The following is an 18,917-nucleotide window of genomic DNA, read 5'->3' as shown; positions in this document are numbered from 1 at the left end:
TAAGCATCTAGGTCCTCTAGGTATGTTTCGGTGATTAATGACAACCATTATTGTGACTAATGCGTTTGTGCAGGTTAATGAATCCTTATCGCTCATTTGGTCATATGTCAAAGAGGCCCCTCAATTTCATTATTCAAAAAGGCGATCTCGGTATTCAACTCAAATATATATCAAGACTAAAGATCTTTCTAGTCCTAAGTGTCACAAGGTTGAGAAGGACACTTAGATTAGTATAGGTTTTATAGTTTTGTAGAGGTCGCACTATTAAGAGGGGTTAAGACTAAGTAACTTGAGCATGGACATGGTCAATTAAAAATGGATGCACACTATGGTCACTCAGGTTCCTAGAAGTTCAAATAAGTGGTTTTCAACTTATATCTCAAGAATATTTGGATTTCATTCAAGACTCAGATCAGAAAAAGCAAAATTAGAAAAAATCTATACACCGGTTTAACCGACGATCTCATTTTTCTATACGTCGGTTAAACGCAGTTATCAGAGTCTGGACATGTTCTATACACCAGTTAAACCGACGATGTTTGAAATTAACGTCGGTGCATTAGTCCAGAGTTGGTTTTTCCAGGGTATTTTAAGTTCTATACACCGGTTAAACCGACGATGTTTGAAATCAAACGTCGGTGCAATTGACCAGTGAGATGGTTTTTCCAGGGATTTCAGAAGTTGTACTCACCGGTGAAACCGACAATGGATTTGGGTTAACGTCGGTGCAGTTGTCCAGATAGTTGATTTTTCAGTTGATCAGTGGACAACTACACTCACCGGTTAAACTGATGATACATCGGTTAATCTGCCCAAGTTGTAACGGCTAGTTTTCCAAATGGGCAGTTTACATTCATCGGTTAAACCGACGCTGGCTATTGGAGGTTCGTCGGATTAACCGGCACTAAGCAGTTTTCTGGTAGCTTTCTCCAACGGCTCTATTCGTGTGAGCTGCCTATATATACCCCTCCAATGGGTCATTTTGCTTTCTCTTGACACCAGGCAACATTCATACACTCATATATTGTTGAGAGCCACCTTGAGCTTCATCTTCCACACATTTGTTCATTCAATCATTCAAGAAACAAGACTAAGGACTTGAGTAGAGAGAAGCTTGTGTGCATCAGTTCTTGGTGATCGGTTCTTGCTCAAGTGAAGGCCCTAGCTTGTTACTCTTGGTGATTGGCAGCACCTAGGCGATCTTGGTGATTAAAGGTGTTTCTTCCGGAGCTTGTCAAGGATTGTGGGAGCCCGAAGAAGTTTGTACGTGGCTTGAGCTCCACCACGCTGGGATGGTGAACGGAGACTCTTAGTGAGCGCCCACGTCTCGGTGACATGGGAGGTGACAAGACTCTTAGTGAGTGTCACAACATGGATTAGGGGTGTGTGCCAACACATCGACACCACGGGAAAAAATCCGGTTGTCTCTTACCCACTCTTTCATTTCAAGCACTTAATTTCGTGCAATTATTCATGTGATTGACCTTAGAGATCATAACTTAGCTCTACCTTGCTTAGTTTCATTTCTTGTTGTATCTTTGGTAGCTTGTGTAGTTTGCTTAGTTAAACCGGTTGGTGAATTGTGCCTTACTAGCATTGCATAGATTAAGGTTGCTTTAATTATTTTATAAATTTGAAAAACCCCCAATTCACCCCCCTCTTGGTCCATCGATCCTTACAAAGGGTCTGTTGTAACGCACCCTACACACACTCTCTCTTATACGAAAAAACTACTACAGACCAGACCACACTACCCCCCTAGAGCAGTCAGGAGGTAGGAGCAAGGAGTGGATCTTTGCCGAATTTTAACTGGAGCGATTACATAGATTGAAATATTTGTCGATTTTAAATAATTGCCTCTAGCTTTACCCTTCAAATGGAAATTTCCATTAAAAATAAATTGTACATTTGTTGTGGATTTCTATGACCCTAGCTTTAGGATGAGTTTTTATCCACAGAGGACCAGCAACATTCACAAGAATAGGAAACAAGTTTCAATCGTCAGCTCACCTTAGATTACTTACATTATATATGGTGATCGCATTACCCACACAAATAGGAAACAATTCAATCATCCACACGAATAGTATAAAAGGAATCATATTCGAAAAAATTACACAGCACAGGGCCCTTTTTTTAGCATGCTGTAGTAACAGAGACATTTCTTTTTCAAGACTAAGATTGTTGACAACAGGTACACAGACCATCAGTTTACAACAGACAAATATACACGATGATGTGGACCATTTGGTCGACCAATGGCGTATGCATGAAACTAATATAGCATATCCATGCCTGCCCTTCTGGCAATTAAAAATGAGCCATATGAGCCATATACAGAGCGAAACTTCTCCTTCCATGTTGTCAAATCATTTATGCTTGAAAATTACATGTACATGAGTTCCAATTGCTTTTGAAAACTTTCATGTATATGCACATGCCCTACTAACTACCCAAACAACTGACATTGAAGACAAGTGTTGCTGCCCTCTCCTGACATCTAGTCTTGCTAGAAAGGTTCTGGCATCTGACATCTGCCTAACAAACTTTGTAAATCGACTCCAATTGTGGAATTCAAATAAGCTTTTGTTCATCCTAACATAGTTGAAGGAAAATGATGTTCTTGAACTCCGACCTGAATAGAGCCGTGAGCTTCTTATCACTTGGTTCAGTGATGCATCATCCAGCCTTGTCACAGAATTTTCACCATTAAGGGGAAGATTGCACATTTTTGCAGCACCTATAAGCTGCCGAAGGGTCCCTTCTGGACTGCTCTCGGGATTTGTTTTTTCTGCATCCCTCAGGTCAAAACAACCGCAACAGAGTGCAGCTTTGTACTTGGCAAACATTTGAGCAATAGGAAGGTAACCATCTCTCAGTAGGGTATTATAGTAGCCAGCTGTCAGTTCAGATGGGTGTGCACAAGTATAATAGTGCCAATGCATGCCAGCAACCTTTCCTGAGATGGTCACGCCAGTACCGGAGAAAATAGTGTCAGCTATCATGCATAGCCTTTCTCCATGGAGGACAAGCATTCCTGAATACCACTCAAGGAAAAAGCGACCAAAAGGTGTATCCCAATATCCTCCATCAGCACGAAAAAAACTACTTTCTTCGAGGTTGTGCTGTGAGCCATCTGTGCCAATTGAACCACCACTCCCCCTCTCTTGGATCCCATGAATCTGTGCGTGAGCACTCAATGATGCTTGCATAAACTGTCAACAGAACACATATATCAATAATTCAATCTTGTAGTGGAAATATGGTATCAGATGCGTGATTCTGACACATATGTTTCTTCCAATCATTTCAGCAAATGCAGAGTTGACCTTGTTATTGCATGGCTTAAAAAGTAGAACACAACTCACACATCATTTCTACAAACACAATCTCCTTATATAGAGAAGACTTGTATGAGCTCAAACGATAGGGAGCAAACCTATACTAGTTACTAAGTTGAAGTCACAATTTTGAAGTGATTTTAGAGTAAGAATCCTATTTCACAATGTACCTTGTCATAACATTGAAATTCCCCAAGTTCGGATGAACTGCCTAGCTGATTTAGCTTCTCAGTTGGGCATGACGGATACCTAAGCTCACCTCCTGGGCCCATTCCAACTTGAACTTCCTGAAACACAACAGATGTAAGACAATACATCCTTTCACTGGTGTACGATAAATCTTGTGTGCTTAAATACCAAGGAGAATACAAACTGTTACTATGGCCCCAAGGTAATCTTCGAAAGTATTGCGGAAGCTTCTCATGAAGTCTGAGTAAGCTTGCATAGGTGATCTTCCTTTCAGAACAGGAAGACTATCACACCCCAATGAGATGTATTCTTTGTTTCTCTGCTGGTATCTATTGGTATATGACAAGTCTGGAACCTTATCCATCTCCTCAAGCACCCACTTTGGCAAAGGAATCCTGGAAAGGAAGGAAATTGTAACCATTAATCACAAAGAAGATATACTTTTGTGTGCACCAATGCAACACCCATTGAATTGAAATTTGCACCATAGCAATAAAAAGCATGAACAGCAGCTTGGCTGAAAAAAAGCACAACTTGGAAAACAAGAAAGGAAAGCAGTTACTGAGTTGCATAACAAGAATGCATTTATTTAACAAATAGCTAATATAATGCCATGTGGCTTCATTACTAGCTATATCACAATAAATGTTGAAGTTGATTGTAGTTGTGACACGGATGAGTTTTTTTGGAAAATAATTGGTACTAGCACATCCGATATCATAAGATGATATTCTGGGGCATTCCATTGATTAATATGCTAAGGTAAGTCATAAAAATCATTTTGGCCTTTTGACAATATCACATAGATGATCTACAAAACCTACAACTGAAGCATCATAGGCTATTACAACCACATAAAACTAGCTCGCATGCAATCATATTGCAGTAGCCCCTAATGACTTTAGCCTAAGCAGAAAATATGTAACAATAGCAGCCTCTCCTATCTATAGTCTCCACTAGATTCCTCTACTTTGGTCTTGATAGCTTTACTCGGAGAAAAAAGAATACTTTGGTCTTGATAGTGAGCATGTTCATTCTGTATCTCACTTCTCAGAACGTAGAACCAGCCTCAGTAAAACCTCTTCTGTAGCGACTACAATAATAAAAAATGGCTTGTATTTTCTGGGACCATTATTGCGGCTCCATTGTTGGGTGCGCATGCGTCTAATATGAATGCCTTTTCCCACCTATATCCAATTAGAGAACCATTGGCATGCTGCATTTCATGCTTAGCGTGGCAGTGTGAGCACTAAACATGGATGATTTTAATAAAACAAGTAATCATAATGACACTAGTTTTTCTGCATCAGTGACTGAGGGTGAGTTTTTTTTTTCCTAAATTTTTTGTGCATTGTAGTGCAACAGAAAAAATTGCAGGCCATGTGAAGAGGAGGAGGAACACAGAAATATTACTAGAATCATGTCAATTTCCATAGCTATTCAACACAGTATTATCTAAAAGCGCTCAATTCAGGCAAGAAGCATTGTCTAGCAGTATAAACAGGCCACAATGGAGGATACAAAATGAAGAATAAGTTGCAAAAGAGTAGTTTAATGTTCCCATCATATCGCTTAGAAATGCAGGTTTCTAAGTGGGGTAGAAATGCAGGTTTTTCACTGCGATTGTTGGGTGAGCTTCAACCTGCATCCCCTAACCCCATCCAGATTTGAATTTTACAGTTGACAGCAGAAATGTTGAGCTAAAACCTAACAAAGGAAGTGGGGGAAGAGGGGAAAAGAGGGGCCTTTTTGGAGCTGAGGGCGAAGTCGGGTGAGGGAGACGCACCAGAGCGGGTCGTGCGGGCCAGCGCCGCACTGGTGGAAGGCGAGGATGGCGCGCACGCGGAGGCCGTGGCGGCGGGCCATGGCGGCGAGGTCGAGGTAGCCGGCCCAGTCGTACTCCCCGGGGCCCTGGCGCTCGACGACGCCCCACCAGAGCTCGAAGGCGATGCCGGCGACCCCGGCGGCGGCCAGCGCGGCGAGCGAGGCCCCCATGGCGCGGCGGCGCGCCACGCGGCCCCCCGGGCCGACGGCGTCGGCGGGGAGCGTGACGTAGACGGGCGCCCCCGGGGGATCGGCGGGTGGAGAAGGTGGCGAGACGTGGAGGATCTCGCCCCCGCCGCCGCTGCTGCCGGCCGCGGAGAAGGAGGTGGAAGAGGATGGGCGGCGGGTGGAAGAGGATGGGCGGAAGCGGGAGGATGGGGAAGAGGAGGCGGCGGCGATGCGGGTTAGAGACCAGCGGCGGGGGAGGCGGCAGGAGGTGGAGGCGGGAGGAGGGGGCGGCGGCGCGGTGATCGCCGCCATTGGAGGAGCCGTAGCCGCAGCCGCCGTGTGTGTGTGGTTGTCCCTCTCGGGCTCGATCAGTGCGAGTGTGTCGTGTCCTCGACCACTTTCCTTCTTTCCTTCCTTCTTTTCAGTGTATCATCGCATCCTCGTGGTCCTCGGTTCATTTCCTTGTCCCTGATCCATCCTCCATCACCCCTCCAAGCAAGGAGCAACACTGCATGATTTTTATTCATTTTCTGTGTGTGTGTTTTGTAGAATGCGCATCTCCTTTCCTTCTATCTCTATTTCAACAAGTCACTTCAACTCCATTCATTATATATTCTATGCACGTTTTCTATATTTCTACAAATTTACTCCTTATCAATCGATTGAAATCTTGCTTATCCATCAATCACCAAGATTTATACTAAAAAGTAGAATTAAGATGAAGGTTTCAGGTTAGGATTAGGGGGTTGAAGGCTTATCTTAGTGTAGAGGGAGCTCCAGGGTGACTCGCCGGCTGGCGGTGGCGGTAGGAGAGACGGCGGCGGATTGGAAGTGGCAAGGGCGTCGCCGAAGCCAACTGATGGAGAATTCCCGGTGGAGGCGGTGGGTGCATCTCGGCCAAATGGGTTAGTGTTGGTTTGTTGAAGAGGACGGAGCCGGAGGTCGCCGGAGCCAAGCGGGAGGCGGTGGCCGTGGCGGCAGGGTGGGGTGGGGAGTCACGTGGGAGGGCAGGCGCGAGTAAGACGAGCGGATGTGCGAGGAGGAGGACAAAGGAGAGATAAAGGTAAATTTTAATTTAGACCAATAGCTAAAAGATGACAGAAGGAAAATCAAAACTCAACCAATTGACAAGGAGACACTTCATTCTTCTATTGGCCGAAATCACATTATCTTCTTCTAAAAAAAGAAACCACATTATCTTAATTTAGGTTTCTTGTTCCGACTAGCTATTCTATTGGTACCCTAATGGTTTAAGGGAGAGCTTTGAGGATTAAGGCTAACCTAACAAGTAGGCAGGCGTGGGTGCAAATTATAAATGATGCAATGACATATTGTTGGCCGCAAGTAGTGGACTATGGTAAAGGCGGAAAAGCTTATGGTTGGCCGAAAATCTGAGATTTTTAAATCGTCGGCTAAGACGTTCAACGGTAGAGCTGATGTTACGACGTAAGGCGTTTAGCTGCTGGGCTGCCGTTACGGCGTTTAGCGAACTAAATGCCATGCAGTTGCCCTCCCTAGCAACTATATAGCTATTTATAGTGGCAGCTATAGCTGGATATTTAAAACTTTTATTTATAGTGGCAACTATAGCTGGCTATTTAAAACTTTGATGAAAAAATATTTAGCATTGTGTGGGAACTAACCGCTCTATACGTATACGTATGAAGAACAAAGAATGGCAACTAGTTCTACGAAGGTACTCTTTCTATTGGAAAAAGAATAGCTATTCGGTTTTATTGTGATTTACAATCGTTTTATTTCTATTGGAAAAAGAATAACTATTCGGTTTTATTGTGATTTACAATCGTTTTATTAACTTTGTGATTTCATCTTTTACTTTTCAGAAGCCCGTTCGGTTTGCCTTTGACTTCTACGCATTTGCTCTTGTTTTGACCATTGACTAGGCGCAAAATCACATTATCTTGTGAGTCATAAATAACAAAGTTAAAAAAAATAAGGATAAAATCACAATTCAAAACAAGAGTCAAGAATACAAATACCCTGGTGTTTTTAAAGGTTTATCTTAACTCAAACTATATCAAGTGTGACCAATTTCCTCTTGCTACGGCGGCTTTTCGACATCGCCTCCGACTAGGACCACATGCAAGGCTCTACCACCGCCCCCGCCTCGAGCTGCGGCGGCTGCTTCCTGATCAACGTGATGGGCTTTTTCTGCGATGTCAATAGAAATGCTTTGAGTGTTCGTTAAAAAAAAGACGTGATGGGCTAGCTCGAGAATGCGGGTCAGGTGCGAGCGAGAGGACCATCAGGGATCTGACGCTGCCGCCCCGCTTGGCCAGCGGCTGCTCCATGTGCCTGAGCCACCGTGCAAACAAGTTCGCAGAGGAAAAGGACGACTGACCATCAATTGGGGTCTTGTTTAGTTGCAAAATTTCAAATTTCAAATTTATCACGTCGAATAAAAATCTTACATGCATTGAGTATTAAATGTAGATAAAATAAAAAACTAATTGTATAGTTTGCTTGTAAATTATGAGATGAATCTAATGAGACTAATCAGGGCATAGTTAGGCATTAAACTGCTACAGTAACCATGCGCAAATGATGGATTAATTAAGCTCATTAGATTCGCCTCGTAGTTTACAGATGAGTTCTGTAATTAGTTTTGTGATTAATCCTATATTTAATACTCCAAATGTGAAAAGATTCCATTTCAAAAATTTTAGACGTGCAACTAAACGAGGCCTCAATTCAAATCACAAGATATCATGAAATTTATTCAATTCAAATCACAAGATCGACATATCTTTTAGTTTGTAACACCTGCTTCGGACTTTGCCACACCAAACCGTAACAACGGCAATAATTCACTTGCAAACACACAAGACGATGACCGAGGGTCGTCGCCGTCGTGGTCAGGGTCGCGGTGGCCGCAGCCGCTGCAGGCGTCGCGGCCCTAGTTGTGGCCAACCTCGTCAGTTCAGGTAGTATTTGAGCAAGCACATTGTAGATGGGGGCTTCACAGTTCTGCAAAGGTTGAATGACTTTGCATGATTCAGTTTATATTCACATGGACAGTCACATCTTGGCAGGGGAAATTTGTGTAACCTATCGTTATGTGCACTATGGTCACGTTTACCAAAATCATTTGAAGAATGACTTGTCTAATGGAAGTGTAATATACAGATACAGGGTAGGAAATATAATACAATGCAGAGTGAGGGGAAACTAACTAGTACTGATACGTGTGATCACTGTACATGTGTGCTGTCATATTGAGGGCTTGAAGCATAGCTTCTCCTTGTTTGTTGACCGTGAAGACACACATGCCACCATTGTTTACATCAATGGCACGGAACCTGCATTGTTTACTAGCCATTTGAGGGAAGGAAAAGACAAAGATTGTTGACAAATTGCGATGTACAGATCTCGGTTTTCAACTGCCGATGCTGCGCACAAAGTTCGAAATTGGAGGGAAAGAAAAGCAGGTCGGACTTGCCTCTCAGGAGGGAGACCTAGTGCTGTGCAGATGAGTGCACGCAAAATAGATTTGTGCGTAACCACCAAGAAGTTTTCACCCTGTCGAAAAGAAATGTCAAAACCCTGAATTTAATAGACAGCAAGAGCACACCCTGAAGAAAACAGAGGAAAGGTTGATACCGGAGTGAGCAAGATCTGCTCCCAGGCTTGTCTTGCTGTTCCCCACAACTCCCTAATCGGGTATATGCCATTAACATGAAAGTTTGCAGGGTCCTCCCTCCATTTGGTGTACAACTCTGGGTATTGCTTCTTAGCATCCGCTGCCTCCAAGTATGCAATACGGTCAATTTGCAGAAATGCACAATTAGAATAGGAATGTGCTGGAAGGTTTATTCATACCATTGGTCATGCCCTCTAAAAAGAAGAGGTGTGCCTCCTTCAGTGAATTGAGAAAAACAAGGGGTTCTTCCTTCCCTTGCCAAATAATTTCGGCAGTTGACTGCAGAGAAATATCTCGCATTACACACAGGCATCATATTCATATTGTTCATAATCACATTCATACAGTACACTTGGAGTTGGAACCTTTGCTCGTGAGATAGGACTAGAGAAGCAAACGTCAAACTTCATGTTTGCAAGAGCATCACGACATTTCTCTGCCTGCTTGGCACCGGTTTCTGTTAACACCGACAGATTTGAGCTTCCCTAGACAAAAGCAATGGTTTTTTTTTCTCTAGTCAGTAGAACAGATAAAAAAGATACCCTGAATGAATTGGTGAAATGGTTGTAAAACAGAAATCGCACGCCCGTTACAAACAGGCATTCATCTCCAGAGTAAACTAAAAGTCAGAGAAGGCAAGGGAGGTAACGCCCTGTCATTGAAAAATGGCAACACTAACCTGGACACGGCTTTCTGCATTCCATGAGCTCAAGCCATGTCTAACAAGAGTAATCTTCTTGGACGAGGTTAGAATCTTGTTGGTAAGTGATGTCGTTGCTCCAGTGAAGCTGTAAGCAGCACCGGTAACTTCAGTATCAGGAAGGCTCTGTACAGATACTTCGCTCAGACCACTATGACTTGCTTTGATGGAAAAGGCCCTGAGCTTGCCTACAACAAGCGAGAACGAGAATCAACAGTCAGCATCAGCAACATAAGTTATTTGTTCCAATTAGGTTGAAGTTATAACACTGACTTGGAGTACTAGAAAGGATTGAAGCTTAAAGTCCCAAAAGGATTCTGAAGAAATGCAGCTCACAGCTCCCCAAAGGACAGAGATTTCGTGTGTGGGTGTGCTTTGTAGCAACAGGGTACGTGGAACATGTTGTGGTTTCATCATAGTGGAATCCAGTTACTAGTATTTCTATGGTAAGAGCGTTTGGAACGGCAGCAGTGAAACAGAGTGAGCAAGGGAGGGATAGCAACACACACACACCTGTGCCGAGGCTGCAGAGGCGAGGAGGGCGCGCGCGGCCGGGGATGGGCCACGGCGGCGACAACGCCGACGGAGAAGGCCGCGTAGGCAGTGAACCGGAGCCCATTTCAGCTCCCAGGCGCGGCCGGCGGATACAACGATAGGCGCTGCTGGTTTCTTCTGGCACCAACGCCTGTCTCTTTCTCAACTCTAGATAAAATGAATGAATGGATCTCAAAAAAAAAAACTGTTGGTGAAATGGAGTTACCAGAAATGAAGCATTCAGCCCGGAGAATCTTCTTTTTCTCTTACACATCCCATGTCGCTGGCCACCACAAATTCATGGAGATATTTGTGCCACGGAAGTAGCTCCACAACTGCGGCATATTCACCTACCAGGAGCAAAAATCTCAGCAGCAAGCAGTGAGTGACCAGGTTCCTGTCCTGACTAAATCCCAGCCGATAGACATACAGCACACATTGGCAGCTACCATAGAAGCAGCAACATCAGTTTATCAGTGACATCTGTCACACTCACCGTTCATCAAACACACGCATCAATATAACTTTTCTTCAAGAAAAACGACTGGCTGCAAGCAGTGCTGCGGACAATCAGAAACACAGCCCAGACAAACTGACCAAACTACCAATACCCACGCATCTCCGAATACCAAGACGCAGAGCAGGCCTACGAGACACGTTCAAAAGAAAAATTACAGTTTCTATTTAACAATAGGCAATTTCCTGGTGTAGCGAGCCGTACTTTTGACATGCTATTGCATTTCTTGTTGGCTTGTTGACAGTGAACAAGAGCAAAACCAGCTCACAAAATCCAAACAGAGTGGGCTCGGTCATAACAACAAAGTAACAATGTCAGACGGGCACAGCCCATCTGCTGACTAGAGAACGGTGCTCCAGTCCTTATCAATGGAAATAGCCAAGGACCTGGCCACCCACATTCTGCCTGATTGCTTCCTCATGAATGATCCAGAATACCATTCATAATGCAGCACACGACGACAGTAGTAGCTAGCTAGTAGGCAGACATCATCGACAGACGACAGGTGCAGCTGATCGATGGTGCTCTGCTGCTGCCTGGGACGACATACATACGTAGTACAGTGTTTTCATATTCTTGCAAATTGTTAACATGTAGTATGCATCATCCAAATACAGTATACATATACCTCGAGTAACATTCAGCAGACACATGTACATGATGCATTCAGCAGCTTTCAATCCAATACCAAATACCAACATCAAGTCAGCTCAGTTGTGGGTTTGTGCTTGCTTGCTGCGAGGTGGCTGTTGCAAACATTGTACATACAGTACACATAAAGGTAGCAGCACTTGGCTAGTTGAAGCAGACACAAGCTTGCACATCTCCTCGGGTTAGCTAGGCTAAGACTAACTACAATCGGCGTGAGGCATATCGGCCATGCATTTCGCCGTTTGCATGGCTGGGCCATTTTGCCGGCCCGCTTTGCACTGCCGGTCCTCCAATCGTGAGAGGCAAAAAAACAGTGTCTGGCCCACCAAAACCTGTTGGCGGCAAAGCAGGGACATTTCCCTCCGCCCCAAATGGCCGGGCGTGGAGGCCGAAGTCCCGAACGCACCCGCAACCGCCTGTTCTTCTCTCTCCTGGGTCGACAGTTGGAGGACTGTCCTTTGCCTCGCGGCCGAGCGAGTGCTATTTTGCACTTTCTCTCACCTCGGATTCATTTTGCACGCCCGGTATGCATGGTCGATTGGAGATGATGCCTCGTGCTACAGTGCACCCGACCCAGGCATTTTGCCTTTGCATGGCCCGTTGCATAGTCGGTTGGAGTCAGTCTAAGCAGCAAACATTTCCACACAAATACAGGAGCCCCTCCATATCACATACAGCTTTCCGGGGTAATGATGTTATAACATCAGAGTTTCATTTATTCAAAGATACTGCCAGTACGTTCGATCATGTATGTATCCATCTTTCAGGGCTCTTCTCAGATGCATGCTGCAAAGATGGACATAGGAGGCAAGGCAACCTAACTGGAGGCTCAACCTGCAACAGGGCAGCAATGCATTAAGTTAATACTTTGTGGTATTTCCCCACTATTCTTTGCAGGAAAGCTATATATGTTCAGAGTTTTGAAAAGGCTGTCCTGTTGGTGCCTCCAGGAAATCGGCACAGAAATATTGTATCACCATAAAAAGCGGGGAGAATGGGAGGTTGCTTATACTTGACCATATATATTTTACTGAAAAACACAGGTTCCATCTTACTCTGCATCATGTTTGTTAACACAGGTTCCTTTCCATCATCTAGCTAGTCCCTCAAAGCAGATGGCCTACCAACGGTGTTTTGCATGTTAGCACGGGTTCCATCTTTCAATTATTTGGGGCTCAAGCCCAATCTGGTGAGTCAGCAATTCCATAATTAGTTCCCAACCTAATAATTGTTTCATATCTCTTGCCGCGATTGACTAGGCCTCAATTTGCTTGACTTAGACCAAAGACTAATAAGCAGAGGTAGCCTAGTCAATCACGGCAAGAGATATGAAACAATAGAACAAAGTGAAGTCTTTGGTCTAAGTCAAGCAAGCATGTTCAAGTCATGGTGGCTCTCCTTATTAGTCAAGTCGTTGGTGAACAGACAGACAGACAGACAGATCCAGCAAATTGAGGCATAGTCAGGTAGTAGTCAAGAAGCAAGGGCTATAAATTGAATTACCATGTATGTGATGGTGAAGGATGGCGGTCATGGTCGTGCGAGGAAGAAGGCGTAGAATCCGGCGACGATGGTGAGGATCCCCATGGCCCAGACGAGCAGCTGCGCCCAGGGCGGCATGATGGCGGCGACCTTGGATGAGAACATGAGCGTGAGGAGCGTGGAGAGGCCCCAGACGGCGAGCTTGATCCCTTGCCCCTGTTGGCCGCGGCCTGGAGGTGCGCGCTCGAGCAGGTGGAGGCAGCGGAAGAGGAGGAGGAGAGCGAGGTAGGCGACGGCGACGAAGGCGACGGATGAGGTGTCGGGCCAGGAGCGGTAGACGGCCATTCCGCAGTTGAAGCTGAGGAAGGCGAACCCCAGCGACGGCAGCCATCCCGGGCGGCCGTCGCGGTCCATCGGCGGCGGCGGAGATCGGAGGGGGAGGGGAATGGAATCCCTAAGAAGCCGACGAGGATTGATTGATTGAGACGTTTCTGCTTGGCTAAAGTCTATCTGACCTCCTCCAACTCTCATGGTAGTCCGAATTTCCTCCCTAAACCAGAAAACCAGTTTTTTTGACTCCCGAAACTATGCAAACCGTTTACTTTACATCCTTTCGTGGTTTTGGCAACGGTTTTAGCTGACGTGGACCATCCGACGTGGAACTTGTCCGTGTGGGATCCTACGTGGACAAGAGAGGCGCGCGTTAATTAATGGTTAAATAATCGATTGAAGCCATACCCTAGCCGCCCCCCTCCCCGACAGAACACGCCGCCGCCGCCGCCGCCCGCTCTCTGTCGGCCCTCTCTCCTCTTTCTTCTTCCCCCCTCCACGATCTCAAACCCTAGCCTCTCGCTGCCCACTACAATGCGACGGTCCCTTTGCCGGAAGTGAAGGCGAGTACGAAGTTGCGGAGCTCGTTTTGCAGGTTAGTGATTTGGATCCCGAGAACTAGTTTATTGTCGTCCTTTTTGCCTTGGATCTGATGCATTGAAGTGTTGCTTTATGCCTAAATTACTTGATTCCAATTAGTTGAATAGATGGTGTTGATGTGTTAATTGTAGAAGCATTTGTGTGTTTTGGTAGAAATGGACATGCTGGAAATGCTTACAGTTAGATTCCATTTCAACGGGGAGTTTGTGAATGATGGCAAGATTTTACAATATGTTGGAGGAAGTGAGCAAATGTCATATATCGACCGAGACAAAGTGTCCCTGCCAGAAGTCATTGGTCACCTAAAAGACCATTGTGCAGTTGAAGAAGGCACATTGCTTCATTGGTTATTCCCTGGCCGAGAATTGAAGAGTGGTCTTCGTGCTTTGGTTGATGATAAGGTGTGCATTGAAATGGCAGGTGTCACATCTGAAGGAGAGGTTGCAGAGATATATGTTGAAAGTCCAACGTTTTTACAGGAGTCAGATAATGGAAGTGGTAGAACAAGTAATTATGAGGATGAGCTTGGGGATATGGATGTGGCAGATGAAGAAGATACAGAGGCCGAAGAACCAAGAAGGCAAATAGTGGTAAGGAAGTCATGCAGTAGGGAGGAGATTCAGAAACAACTTTTGGCACTTGAGGTGTTTTACACCAGCCCAAGCAAGAAAGGAAAGGAAAAAAAAGAGGATGTGAGAGGAAAGAAAAAGGCTGCATGTCCTGATTCTAGCACTGATAGTGATTACCTGCCTGGAGATATATGCTCATCAGAAGATGATGAAGAGGCTGCTGAGATATTGAAAAATTTTAAAGAATTCAAGAAGAAACAAAAATCTGGGCAGAGGGCTACATTGGATGATGTGGTACTGGAAGGGGCAGCACATGCTTTTCCAGTTGGCTTTGAAGGATATGATGAAGGAAATGAAACCCCATATGCAGGTAGCAGTGATGATGAAGACTCTTTAGAAGAGATTGGACCTAATGGAGAGCTATGTAGCAAGGAAGATGGCTGCATTAGATACAAGAAGAATGGGAAGCCACAGTTTCAGCTAGGTATGAAGTTTAGAAGTAAGAAACAGTTCAAAAAGGCAATTATTAGATATGGACTAGCTGAGAGAAAGGTAATAAATTTTATTAAGGATGACCCTAAGAGGGTTAGGGCAAAGTGTGACTGGAGGCATTGTCCATGGGTGTGTCTTTTGTCCAACAATTCTAGGAGTGAGAGCTGGCAGATTGTGACATTTGAAGACTATCACACTTGCCCCCCTAGAAGAGATAATAGGCTTGTGACAGGGAGAAGGATAGCAGAAAAATATGAGAAGTTCATTATTACTAACCCAAGTTGGAACTTTGTAAGCATGAAGGAGACTGTACAAGAAGAAATGTTTGCTGATGTTAGCATCTCAAAACTTAAGAGAGCTAAGGCTTTGGTCATGAAGAAGGCACTGGACTCTATGAAAGGTCAGTACAACAGGTTGTATGACTACCAAGTCGAGCTCCTTAGGAGTAACACAGGTAGTACAGTAATAGTGGTTAAGGATCCAGAGTTTGAAGAGCCCATCTTTCAAAGGATGTACATATGCCTAGATGCATTGAAGAAAGGCTTCATTGCTGGATGCAGAAAGGTTGTAGGCTTAGATGGTTGTTTTTTCAAAGGAGCAATAACAGGAGAGCTGCTATGTGCTATAGGGAGAGATGCAAACAACCAAATGTACCCTATTGCATGGGCTGTGGTTGAAAGGGAGAACAATGATTCATGGGATTGGTTTTGTGACCTATTATTTAAAGACATACAAGTTGGTGATGGTTCTGGATGGGTGTTTATATCAGATCAACAAAAGGTATTTCATTGGCTTCTTCTGTTTACTGTTCTCATGAGTTAATTTATGAGCTTGTTGTGACACTATCTGTCTGATGGTGTAGGGCGTACTCAATGCTGTGCGGAGATGGGCTCCTATTGCTGAGCATAGAAACTGTGCTAGACACATCTATGCCAATTGGAAAAAGCACTTCAGTGTCAAGGAGTGGCAGAAATTGTTCTGGAGGTGTGCCAAGGCTCCATGTCTGCTGCTGTTTAACAAAGCTCGAGCAAGGTTGGCCAGAGATACAATAGATGGTGCTCAAGCTATAATGAATACACATCCAGAGCATTGGAGCAGGGCTTGGTTCAGGTTAGGATCAATGTGTGACTCTGTTGATAATAATTTATGTGAGGCATTCAACAAGTGGATAGTTGAAGCCAGACTGTTTCCTATCATTACAATGTTAGAAATTATAAGAAGAAAGGTGATGGTTAGGATTCATGAACAAAAGAAAAAGGCAGAGAGGTGGATGACAAAGATATGTCCTGCGATACTGAAGAAATGTAATACATATATCACATTGTCAGGAAGGTGTCATGCAATTTGCAATGGTGAATCCAAGTTTGAAGTGATCTATTATGACAATAGGTTCACAGTTGATCTGGATAGGAAGCAATGCTCATGTAGGTATTGGCAGTTATCTGGCCTACCCTGTCACCATGCTATTTCCTGCATTTTTTTCAAGACCAGCAGTTTAGAAGATTATATTGCAAGTTGTTACTCTACTGAGGCTTTCAACAAGACATATGACTATTGTCTCAATCCATTAGAAGGAATGAATGGATGGCCAGCATCTGATAGGCCCCCCCTTAAGGCTCCTGGTTATGTTAGGATGCCAGGAAGGCCAAAGAAGGAGAGGAGAAGGGATTCCACAGAAGGTCTAAAGGGCACAAAGATGTCTAAGATGGGCACGGTCATTAGGTGTTCAAAATGCAAGCAGACTGGTCACAACCGATCAACATGTAAGAAGAGATCTGCTGCACCCTCTCAAAGTCGTACTGATCAAGTTCTTGCCCAAGGCAGTGCATCTCACTCAGAAGCTGGTGCTGAAGCAGCTGCCTCTCACTCAGTTGGTGCTGCTCAAGCACCTGCAACTCAGTTAGGGATCCCAGGTGGTGTTAGTCCACAAGCCATTGTACCTATGCCAAGCACACAGGGAAGCTACACATCTACAAGTACAACAAGGATCCCACCAAAAGCAGGAACTAAGAAAAGAAAGGCTCCATCAGATCCATCTACAAGTGCTAAGGTGAATCCATATCTATTCAACTAATTAGTATATTCATCTGCTTTTCATAACTAACAAACTGTAACTATGTTCATAGGCCATCAAAACAAGAGCTAGTGCTACAGTGGCTACTGGACCTGGTGGCTCAGCTACAATTAATCTGGTGGCCAATGTTCCAAGACCTCAAGCAAGTTCAAGTGCCACCATAAATATCTCCACAGGGACAGCTTCTGCCAGGGTCTCTGCAAGTGCACCAACAAGCCAAGCCAAGCCTAGGAAGCCTAAGGCACCACCAGTTCTTTTCCTCCCTCCATGGGATTCTGCCAAGCTTTGAATGTGTGTTCATGTAATGTTGTTGTGGAACCTTTATATCAGTGTCAGATGTAGTATGGAACACTTTCTATCAGCAACTATCAACCTTAGATGTAATATTGAACATGTTGTCTTCCAATGTTGGCTTCGAATTGATCCTGTGATGATCATAATCTCTGAAATGTGTCTATGATTACTGATAGCATATTGGCAAGATCCATATTGGTTCCTGAATATGACTTGATTACTTCATTCCAACTAACAGATTATGAAAAACAACTTAGAAAACTAACAGATTCCATTACAACGATACAGTAAACCAGATAGCAACTAATAGATTCCATTACAACCATTAAAACTAACAGATTCCATTAGAATCCTACACTGCTAATTACATTCATCATCCTACTTCATGAAAAAAACAATGCAATTAGAAGCCCCACACACACAACTGAAAGAAAAAATCTCTCCCTCTCAAACCTCTTCATCCTAATCACCGCGGCTTCTGCGTTTGCTTGCATCTCTGCCACCCTAATCTTTAGTGCTTCACCTTTCTTCTTCTCTTGCTCCAGCTTCATACCACCATCGCCAAGAGCGTCCTTCAAATTCTTGTTCTCACGCTTCAAATTCCACACAGCATCACACAAATCCACTAGAAGCCCGCGCACAAAGACATCGCATGGGGCTTCATACCACCCAAAGAACTGACAACCCCCTTCCTGTGATTCGGCCACGAATCGATTCAATCCAAGAACAAAGAATAAGGAACAAGGTACTGGGGAATTCTAGGTATTGGAGATGCTCAACTTTACTTACCCCTCGGCGAGAACAACTCATGTACCGACGCCCGGGGTTATCATCTGACCACGAGATCCATAGCCCCGCCTTCCTTCCACATTGGCACATCACATCTGGCCAGTACTCAAATGGCCCATTCCTGTAAGGTATCGGCGACTTCCGCTGCCCCGGCTCACCCCACCATGCGGAACGTGTCACGCTAGAGCTTGAGGACGACATCAATAGCGGCAGCGAGAGGCTAGGGTTTGAGATCGTGGAGGGGGGAAGAAGAAGGAGGAGGGAGGGCCGACAGAGAGCGGGCGGCGGCGGCGGCGGCGTGTTCTGTCGGGGAGGGGGGCGGCTAGGGTATGGCTTCAATCGATTATTTAACCATTAATTAACGCGCGCCTCTCTTGTCCACGTAGGATCCCACGCGGACAAGTTCCACGTCGGATGGTCCACGTCAGCTAAAACCGCTGCCAAAACCACGAAAGGATGTAAAGTAAACGGTTTGCATAGTTTCGGGAGTCAAAAAAACTGGTTTTCTGGTTTAGGGAGGAAATTCGGACTACCATGAGAGTTGGAGGAGGTCAGATAGACTTTAGCCTTTCTGCTTCTGCTGGTGGAAGCCCATCTCCTCCATTTGGGCCTCCATCTCCTGACGCTCATGTTCTCTTCCAAGATCACCTAATTATATTACCTGGCCCATGGATCATCTTTGTATGCAGCTGCAGCCTGCAG

General features: G+C 44.8%; 3 protein-coding genes and 1 long non-coding RNA gene across 5 annotated transcripts; 1 reads left to right on the top strand and 3 right to left on the bottom strand.

The window, feature by feature from the left end:
• Positions 1–2,087: 2,087 nt before the first annotated feature.
• LOC120705456 (beta-amylase 3, chloroplastic-like) lies at positions 2,088–5,919 on the bottom strand. The gene is made up of 4 exons (XM_039989774.1): positions 5,317–5,919; positions 3,715–3,925; positions 3,512–3,628; positions 2,088–3,215 (listed from the first exon to the last, which is right to left on the bottom strand). Exons 1-4 carry the CDS (start codon positions 5,832–5,834, stop codon positions 2,424–2,426), a joined length of 1,638 nt encoding a protein of 545 aa, XP_039845708.1. The 5' UTR covers positions 5,835–5,919; the 3' UTR covers positions 2,088–2,423.
• Positions 5,920–8,233: 2,314 nt separating this feature from the next.
• LOC120705453 (probable 2-carboxy-D-arabinitol-1-phosphatase) lies at positions 8,234–10,573 on the bottom strand. Its single transcript, XM_039989770.1, has 8 exons — positions 10,397–10,573; positions 9,863–10,071; positions 9,549–9,668; positions 9,363–9,462; positions 9,144–9,283; positions 8,983–9,062; positions 8,744–8,842; positions 8,234–8,510 (listed from the first exon to the last, which is right to left on the bottom strand). The coding sequence occupies exons 1-8, from the start codon at positions 10,500–10,502 to the stop codon at positions 8,459–8,461; spliced, it is 906 nt and encodes a 301-aa protein (XP_039845704.1). The 5' UTR covers positions 10,503–10,573; the 3' UTR covers positions 8,234–8,458.
• A 1,649-nt stretch (positions 10,574–12,222) lies between these two features.
• LOC120705454 lies at positions 12,223–18,917 on the bottom strand. Of its 2 annotated transcripts, XM_039989772.1 has the most exons (3): positions 18,793–18,917; positions 13,089–13,564; positions 12,581–12,771 (listed from the first exon to the last, which is right to left on the bottom strand). In XM_039989772.1, the coding sequence occupies exon 2, from the start codon at positions 13,479–13,481 to the stop codon at positions 13,116–13,118; it is 366 nt and encodes a 121-aa protein (XP_039845706.1). In that variant the 5' UTR covers positions 13,482–13,564; positions 18,793–18,917; the 3' UTR covers positions 12,581–12,771; positions 13,089–13,115. The 2 variants fall into 2 exon arrangements, with proteins under 2 accessions (XP_039845705.1, XP_039845706.1); XM_039989771.1 differs by lacking the exons at positions 12,581–12,771; positions 18,793–18,917 and adding an exon at positions 12,223–12,419 and having other exon boundaries at positions 13,089–13,559.
• LOC120705455 lies at positions 12,418–13,269 on the top strand. Its single transcript, XR_005687982.1, has 2 exons — positions 12,418–12,586; positions 12,665–13,269. It is a non-coding gene; the product is annotated as an uncharacterized LOC120705455 (long non-coding RNA).

This window comes from Panicum virgatum, chromosome 5K, assembly GCF_016808335.1.
Source record: "Panicum virgatum strain AP13 chromosome 5K, P.virgatum_v5, whole genome shotgun sequence".
Classification (NCBI taxonomy): Eukaryota; Viridiplantae; Streptophyta; class Magnoliopsida; order Poales; family Poaceae; genus Panicum; species Panicum virgatum.
The sequence above is the reverse complement of the archived record's forward strand: the minus strand, read 5'-3'. Positions and strand labels throughout refer to the sequence as shown.